This window comes from Delphinus delphis, chromosome 14 (assembly GCF_949987515.2).
Source record: "Delphinus delphis chromosome 14, mDelDel1.2, whole genome shotgun sequence".
Classification (NCBI taxonomy): Eukaryota; Metazoa; Chordata; class Mammalia; order Artiodactyla; family Delphinidae; genus Delphinus; species Delphinus delphis.
In genome coordinates this window covers 8,022,524-8,031,465 of record NC_082696.1, presented here as the reverse complement: position 1 = coordinate 8,031,465, position 8,942 = coordinate 8,022,524, and the positions used below count along the sequence as shown (strand labels likewise).

At 43.6% G+C, this 8,942-nt stretch overlaps 1 protein-coding gene across 2 annotated transcripts; it reads left to right on the top strand.

Moving 5' to 3' along the window:
- Positions 1 to 295: 295 nt before the first annotated feature.
- On the top strand, positions 296 to 7,441 carry MRPL18 (mitochondrial ribosomal protein L18). Of its 2 annotated transcripts, none has more exons than XM_060030481.1 (4): positions 296 to 433; positions 957 to 1,143; positions 6,094 to 6,176; positions 6,842 to 7,441. In XM_060030481.1, exons 1-4 carry the CDS (start codon positions 382 to 384, stop codon positions 6,907 to 6,909), a joined length of 390 nt encoding a protein of 129 aa, XP_059886464.1. In that variant the 5' UTR covers positions 296 to 381; the 3' UTR covers positions 6,910 to 7,441. The 2 variants fall into 2 exon arrangements, with proteins under 2 accessions (XP_059886464.1, XP_059886463.1); XM_060030480.1 differs by having other exon boundaries at positions 6,094 to 6,325; positions 6,842 to 7,437.
- The last annotated feature ends 1,501 nt before the right edge of the window (positions 7,442 to 8,942 follow it).

Sequence of the window (8,942 nt, the reverse complement as noted above, 5' to 3'; positions counted from 1 at the left end):
TCGGTCTATGCTTTGCGACCCCAGGGCCCAAATGACGCAACGAAATGCAGGCAGTGTGTTGGACGCGGGACGCCCCCGATGAGCTCGGCCCGACTTAACGGACCGTGAACCAACCACCAAGCGCGTTGCTGCGAGGTGGTTGGTTGAATCCGGCGCCTGCGTGCGCCCCAGCGTAAGCGCTGATTGGAAGAGCGGAGATGACGGATTGCCCTATCCGCCATTCAGCGGCGGGGGCTTGTTCGGGTTCGAGGCGTCGATGCCCTTACGTTTTCCTAAGGTCTTTTCCTAAGTTAATATGGCTGCGGCCGGCGAGACGCTGGGACGTCGGTGAGGAGAGGAGGCGAGGTCTTTCCGAGGTTTTGGCTACGATTCCCCTCAGCAATGGCGCTTCGGTCGGGGTTCTGGGAGCTGTTGTCGGTTTGCAGGAACCCCGGTAATTTCATCTTCCCACGTCTCTCAGATTACTCCCCCGGGTCAGCACAATGTGCACATGCAGGTCGTCTTTTGCATTCAACATATACCATCGAAAAGTAAACGAGCTAACAGCATCGTGATGACACTAGTAGAAAATTAAGGACCAGGGTCTGTGATGACTACACCCCGTGACCGAACATACCTTTTGTCCCCCTTCCAGGGCGCGAAGACTGAGGGGGAGAGGATGGAGACAAGTTAGATCATATTTTTGTTTTGTCCGTTTCGTCACTTTTTTTTTTTTTTTGCGGTACGCGGGCCTCTCACTGTTGTGGCCTCTCCCGTTGCGGAGCACAGGCTCCGGACGCGCAGGCTCAGCGGCCATGGCTCACGGGCCCAGCCGCTCCGCGGCATGTGGGATCTTCCCTGACCGGGGCACGAACCCGCGTCCCCTGCATCGGCAGGCGGATTCTCAACTACTGCGCCGCCTGGGAAGCCCCGTTTCGTCATTTTTTAGAGATACGTATGGTTGTTTACGTTCTTAGGGTGTCGGGTGGCAGTGCTGTCGACCAGTTCCAAGCCAGCGGTGAAGCCTGAAGCGGACCCCGGAGGAAATGAAGCTGTTGCCCCGGAGTTCACCAACCGGAACCCCCGGAATCTGGAGCTCTTAGCTGTAGCCAGAAAAGAGCGGGGCTGGGGGACAGTGTGGCCCTCCCGCGAGTTCTGGCACAGGTAATTAACTCTGCTAGGTATTGACCACAGAGCATGCATGCTGCTCTGCAAATTGTTTTCATCAGTTCATTTGAGGAACGTGCCCGGTAACTGCTGGCGACTCTCCTCTCAGGAAGCTGCCTTGCGGTGGGTCTAGGAGGGGTTAGTGGAGGGGGGCGGCAAACAATAAATACGTAGGTGTCATGGAGGAAACTGAAAGAGGATAAAGTTAGAATGGGGAACTGGTTGACTAAGACCCCTCAGAAAATAGGAAGAAGCCGAACTATCTGCCAGGAAGAGCGTTCCCAGCAAGGGAAACAGCTAGGGTGGGAATGAGCTTGGCGCGTTTGGGGCACCGAAAGGCCTGTGGACCTGGAGCTCAGAGGGCCGAGAGGTGGGTAGGAGACACATCATTAGCTCTGTAAATCAAGTAAGCGCTTTAGACGCTATTCTCACTACGGTGGGAAACTATGAGGGCATTTAAAATTTGAGCCCGAATGGAAGATCATTCTGGTTCCTTTGAGGAGAACAAATTTTTAAGGGGGCCGGTGGTAGAGACAGGAAGAACGTTAGGAGTCTCTTCTTTGTTATAAAGATGGCCAGTTACTGAATGCTTTGTCTTTGCCAGGAACTATGCTAGGTGCTTTATATGCATTTTCTCATTTAATCCTTAAAAGTACTTTTTGAAGCAGGTGCAGTAATTTCCCCCGTTTTACAGGAGCAGGGGAATTGAGCCTTAGGGAGACAGGAGGGGGTCAAAGAAAGGGGGCAGGCAGTTCATCGTCGAAATAATCTGAATCTTGAATCCTGAATTTTTTTTGAAATACCCAAATTATCACTTTTACTTAATATTTGGATTATTTAAATAATTGGAGATCTGTTTCCCCCCTTTTTTCCCTATCTCTCCATTCACAGTATTATCAGTATAAAATTGGAAGTGACCTTGGAGATAATGAGTCCTACTCCTTTGTTGTGCCAATGGTTTAAGACAAGGATCAGCAAACTATGGCTCCTGGGCCAAAGCTGGCTTGCAGGCTAAATATTGTTACATTTTTTAAAAAGATTTTAAAAAATGCAAAGAATATTTTGTAATGTGAAAATTGTGTAAAATTTAAAGTTCATTATCCACAAAGAAAGTTTTATGTGCACCCAGCCACCACTCATTCTTACCTGGCTGTTCTGGAATTACTGTGGCTGAGTTGAGCAGTTGACCCATGTTGTTACCTGAAAACTAGGTTCACCTCTCGGTGGATGTCAAGCCAGAAGACACAAGCAAGCCAAAGATCAGGAGAAGGAAGGATGTATTACTTGCAGCAAGTAAGGAGAACCCCGGGGATCTTCCCCAAAGCAGGGTCACGCGGAACAGCAAAACTGCGGGAGCTTTAAGCTAAGGGTACAAGCATATTCATGAAGGGGCTTGAACAGAGGAGAATTCAGCATAGAATTGGGGCCAGGGTCGACAGAGTCCTAGCGTTAGTTGATTGAAGTCACAGGTGTCAACATAGTCATTTCCATCCTCCACCTGAGGATGGAGAAACTTAAAGACGGTATCAGATTGTTATATATTTCCCTTGAGGAGGAACTAGGACTCTGTTTTACCACTAGACTATTGTTTCTTGACTGCTTTTCCTTTGTTCCTGCATTCCCTTACTTCCCTTAAGATCATTAATTACTGAGACCTGTTCAAGAGCAGGCACTGTGGCCAAGCTTAGAGCACAAAATGGCTTAGGCCAAAAATGGCTTCTCTTATGTGGAGAAAGACATGCTAGTTCTCTTTCTCCAGGGACCCACTACCCTCTCTGCTTACAATATGGCCTGCAAACCATAAAATATTTACTATCCGATCCCTTACAGAAAGAGTGTGTTGACCCCTGGATTAAGAGATTGTGATTGTTACTAGGGCTACCAGCGAAACTAGGAGTAGAACCCACATTTCTAAATCTAGTGCTTTTTATGCTATTTCACACTAAGAATCTTAGTATAATGTTTGATTTCAGTGCTTTCTTTATCATGAACTTAATTTCTAAATGTGTAATGTATACAAATGTTGTAAAATCCAAAAGGGACTATAGTTTCTGTGTATCCTTCTAGAGCTAGTCTATGCAGATAAGTATGAACTTGTATTTTTTTCATTATAAATCTTACCACATCATATATATTGTTCTGCATTCCCCCACCCACCTCCTTCACCCCCCCCAACACACACACACACACACACACACACACACACTTAAAAATACATCTTGGAAATATTTTGTGTTGGTGGGAACATTGGCTCTGGAGCCAGACCCCTGGACTTAAATCCTACCTAGCTTCATTACTTACCATTCATTAGTTGTAACCTTGCTAAGTTACTTAACCTTTCTGTGTCAGTTTCTGCAGCCCAAAAAAGAAAAAAAATAAGAAAGAAAGAATAATGGAATTAGTTTGAGACATGAGCTATACCTGTAAACAATTAGGACTCCCTGGCACAGTAAGTGTTCAGTAAATGTTAGCAACAGCAGCATCATAAATTGCTACTTTGTTCTTAATTATGTAAAATAACTGTTTGAAGTAACTGTGTAAAATACCGTAGCCTTACGTTTAGGTCTTTAATCCATTTAGAGTTTATTTTTGTGTACTGTGTTAGGAAGTGTTCTAATTTCATTCTTTTACATGTAGCTAGCTGTCCAGTTTTCCCAGCACCATGTATTGAAGAGTCTGTCTTTTCTCCATTGTATATTCTTGCCTCCTTTATCAAAGATAAGGTGACCATATGTGCGTGAACACTCTATGACATAAATCACAGTAAGATCCTTTTTGACCCATCTCCTAGGGAAATGGAAATAAAAACAAAATGGGACCTAATGAAACTTAAAAGCTTTTGCACAGCAAAGGAAACCGTAAACAAGAAAAAAAGACAGCCCTCAGAATGGGAGAAAATATTTGCAAACGGAGCAACTGACAAAGGATTAATCTCCAAAATGTACAAGCAGCTCATGCAGCTCAATATCAAAAAAAACAAGCCAATCCAAAAATGGGCAGGAGACCTAAACAGACATTTCTCCAAAGAAGATATACAGATATACAGATTGCCAACAAACACATGAAAGGATGCTCAACATCACTAATCATTAGAGAAATGCAAATCAAAACTACAATGAGGTATCACCTCACACGGATGGCCAGAATGGCCATCATCAAAAAATCTACAAACAATAAATGCTGGAGAGAGTGTGGAGAAAAGGGAACCCTCTTGCACTGTTGGTGGGAATGTAAATTGATACAGCCACTATGGAGAACAGTATGGAGGTTCCTTAAAAAACTAAAAATAGAACTACCATATGACCCAGCATTCCCACTACTGGGCATATACCTGAGAAAACCATAATTCAAAGAGTCATGTACCACAATGTTCACTGCAGCTCTATTTACAATAGCCAGGACATGGAAGCAACCTAAGTGTCCATCAACAGATGAATGGATAAAGAAGATGTGGCACATATATATACAATGGAATATTACTCAGCCATAAAAAGAAACGAAATTGAGTTATTTGTAGTGAGGTGGATGGACCTAGAGTCTGTCATACAGAGTGAAGTAAGTCAGAAAGAGAAAAAAAATATCATATGCTAACATATATACGGAATCTAAAAAAAGAAGGTTCTGATGAACCTAGGGGCAGGACAGGAATAAAGATGCAGACATAGAGAATGGACTTGAGGACATGGGGAGGGGGAAGGGTAAGCTGGGACGAAGTGAGAGAGTAGCATTGACATATACACTACCAAATGTGAAATAGATAGCTAGTGGGAAGCAGCTGCATAGCACAGGGAGATCAGCTCATTGCTTTGTGACCACCTAGAGGGGTGGGATAGGGAGGGTGGGAGGGAGATACGTATAGCTCATTCGCTTTGTTATACAGCAGAAACTAACACAACATTACAAAGCAATTATACTCCAATAAAGATTTTAAAAATAAAATACCGTTGCATGGCTGTTTTAATTAACTGACTGCCTATTGATGATTATCTTTTATGATTTCAAACAGTGTTGAAATGAATTGTCTTGTCCATGCAATTTAGCAGTGAGATTGGGCATATTTTCATGGGTTTAAGAGTTATTAATATTTTTCTTTTCTGTGAACAGTCTGTCCATCCTCTGCCTATTAAGTTACTGGTCATTTCCTTATTGATTATAGGAGGCTTTTTACATATTATGGAAATTAGCACAATATATGATTTAAAAGTATTTTTTGTTTAATTGCTTGCCTTTTGACTTTACTGTTTTGTTTTTTTGTTTTTCTTAGCATGCAGAAAACTTTGTTAATTTTTTTTTAAACAAAAGCCATATGATGTAGTTAGAGGTCATGTTAAATAGCTTGATATAGTTAAATAGGTTTATCTTACTTTGACATTACTTAAAACTTCTCCTATGTTGTCTTATAGTACACTTATGATTTCTGTTCTTATATTTAAATCGTTAGCTAGAAAATAAAAGCATATAGTAAGGGGACTTCTCTGGGGGTGGTTAAGACTCCACACTCCCAATGCAGAGGGCACGGGTTCGATCCCTGGTCAGGGAACTAAGATCCCACATGACACATGGCGTGGCCAAAAAATAAATAAAATATTTCCTTCCTTTAAAAAAAAAAAAAAGCATGTAGTAAGTATATTTTTATCCAGTGTAGGGTCAGCAACTTAGCTTTGCCTCTTCAAATCCTTTTTTGAAGTAGATGCTGTGTAAATCTCAGCAGTCAGAAATACCAAATTTCTCCTGGATATTTGAGGCTAAGTAGAAATGTTTGGTTTATTGCTGATGATATTCTCATAAAAGCAAGGGGAAAACACCTTTCCCGAGTAAAAGCCAGGTTAAGTATGCTGAAGTAAATGAACCAGACATTACATTCTTGAGAACTATTTCGGCATTTATTCACCTGAAGTCATTTATCTTTAGAATTCTTTTATGATTTTATTCTCTCACCTCATTTAGGTTGCGAGTTATAAGGAGTCAGCATCACATAGACGCGCTTGTTGAGCATCGCAATGGCCAGACTGTGGTTTCGGCATCCACTCGTGAATGGGCCATTAAAAAACACCTTTATAGCACCAGAAATGTGGTGGCTTGTGAGAGCGTAGGACGGGTGCTGGCAGAGCGGTGCTTGGAAGCAGGAATCAACTTCATGGTCTACCAACCAACTCCTTGGGAGGCAGCCTCAGACTCGGTATTTTTGTTTTCATGTACTTAGTTAAAAGGTATTGTGTTAATTCTTGACACTAGATATGTACATAATAATAGTTCCATTTATTAAGTTCTTCCCAAGTGTCAGAGCCTGAGGTGAGTGTCCTGATGTGCATTACCTCACAGCAGCCTATAGCGTGTCAGGACTCATGTTCTGTAGGTCAGCTGAGGCTGGCTGGCCCAGTCCTTGTGGCACGGGGCAGGGTTCAAACCCACGTGACCGATTTCATAGCCATAATGTTGACCACTCTGCTTCCCTATTCATATAGTAACATCTTGTCTATAGAATATTTTAAAATGCTGCTAATCCTTGACATCTCTACATCCTCTTTTTTCTTATCTGTGTCATTATTAAGGTCACTTTCTGAAAAACCAGTGTAGGCTGGGAAGTTAGCAAGGATAAATCAGTTGTTTATTTCTCTTTCTCTTGGGAAGTGAACTATTGTCAGCTTGTGGTGTTGACTTAATCTTTTCCTTTTTTCCTGATCTTCAAAACCAGATGAAGCGACTGCAGAGTGCCATGACGGAAGGTGGTGTGGTGCTGCAGGAGCCTCGGAGAATCTATGAATGAAGCGGAAGCGTTGCTTGATACTTGTCAATGTAAAGCTGTCAGCTGTTCGTTCATCAGGAGAGAGTCTCTAGACGAGCCGCCGGCTTGGGCGTCCTGTACAGTAACCTAACAGTGGAACGTTATTAGTAGTTAAGGTTGTCCTCTTCTCCCCTTGTGTGTGTTTGTTTTAAATCCAGGGCTAAATTCTTCTCCTCTCTCTGACGTGAGAGAAGTATTTGAGAAGAGCTGTTGCCAATTATAATTAACTATTTTTTTTTTTTTGCCGTACGCGGGCCTCTCACTGTTGTGGCCCCTCCCGTTGCGGAGCACTGGACGCGCAGGCTCAGCGGCCATGGCTCACGGGCCCAGCTGCTCCGCGGCATGTGGGATCTTCCTGGACCGAGGCACGAACCCGTGTCCCCTGCATCGGCAGGCGGACTCTCGACCACTGCGCCACCAGGGAAGCCTATAATTAACTTTTGAGGAAAAATGTTTATAAGTTAAAGAATAAAGGTATATTGTGAACTCTTATTTTCTGGTTATATGACATTTTCTCTGCCTTCGAGCTCACTGTGGCATGGGTACACATAGGTTTATGCATTTGTCACCGTGGCTGGGTTGCCGCTCAGGGTGTGGAGGTGTTTTTTTAATAAGAGATGTCAATATCAGTCAATTTATTAGAAACAGTCATGTGAAGATAAAAGGGGCAAATCCTAACCTCAGTTGGGCTCCTGGATCCTAACAGAACCAGGTTTGAAAGAAGAAAGGAATGCAGTGAGGAAAGGAAATGGACAGGGTTAGTGTATGCTAAGTTTGCCATCAAGTGAAAATTTGTTAGGTAGGAGATGAAGCTTGAAGTACATTCAGGTTAATTTAAAATTGAAGTGGGGTAGATGGGAATCACGGCGGGTCTCTTAAATGAGTGGCTAAATCAAAGTAAGGTGTTAAGTGATTTTGGCTATTTAAGACAAATGCGAAGAGGAAGAACCAGTAAGCAGTTAAAGTGGCTTCTAGAGCATTTCCCCCCACATTTGAAATGTGCACTCTCAATTGTATATTTATACAGAAGTGAAATAACATCAATACTGTTAATCTGAGTATTCAGTGTATTATTATTTTAACAAGAAATACGTATGCACCAACATTTTTTAAAAGTTTGATTCACTCTGAGAGGCCTTCAGAGCGCAATGGCTTAGTAGTCCACTTTTGATCAACAGATACCCCAGTGGACACATTTACAAATACATAGTGTAGTTCTAATATTTTCTTCCCTCTTCTTCAAGATTGGAGCATCTCACTTTGAAGACCACAGTCCTAGAAGGCTGTTCAGACAAGTCTAGAATTCAGGGAAGGATGCAAAGGAGACCACGGACTGGAGTAGTGTGGCTTTGGAAATTGACAGTGACAAAAATAGGGTTCACCTGTAAGGGACGCCATAGATAGGGATTTTTTCTAGGCGTATGATGTAGATCATCTCTGTACCAAGAACTTCAGTTTGATGGGCAATTTTTGAGGCTTTGTGTGGCAAGTTTGATGCAAGGTATTACAAAGGCAGCAGTGATGCAAAATAGAGAGGGAGAAGGCGGGTTGTTGGGGAGGAGATGGGACAGACCCATGTTGGCGGCGATGGCCAAGTTGGGAAGAAGTGCGGATTTGGAAAACCGACAAGGTGCGGTCCCTCTATCCCTGCACCGTAGCTGCAGTACCTGATCTACTGCAGTTCCTTCAGGTGCTGTTTACTGGTCCGTTCCTACTGTCTCAGGCTCTTCTTTTTCCTACCATTCCTCTTCACATTCTACCTAAATGATATTCTCCCCTTGTAGGGATTGCGAAGAAATTGCTGCGAAGCAAGGTAAATGGCCTTTGAGCGCCAGGGCGGAGTCTAACTAAGCTTCCCTTCACCGTAGGGGCCCGAGTGTAAGATCAAACGCCCGTGGGTGGGCAGGTGGCCGGCGCCGCCCTCCGCCTGTCAGAGGCCCCCGGGGCTGGTGGCGGGGCTGGTGGCGGTGTGCTGGGGCAGCGGTTTTCCCCGCTGCGAGCCCTTTAAGAC

Bases quoted from the DNA above. Each gene is read 5' to 3' on its own strand.
- MRPL18 (XM_060030480.1), top strand. From the start codon at position 382: ATGGCGCTTCGGTCGGGGTTCTGGGAGCTGTTGTCGGTTTGCAGGAAC. The intron at 434-956 runs GTAATTTCATCT...TTACGTTCTTAG, and splicing joins GTCGGTTTGCAGGAACCCCG to GGTGTCGGGTGGCAGTGCTG. The intron at 6,326-6,841 runs GTATTTTTGTTT...CTTCAAAACCAG, and splicing joins GGGAGGCAGCCTCAGACTCG to ATGAAGCGACTGCAGAGTGC.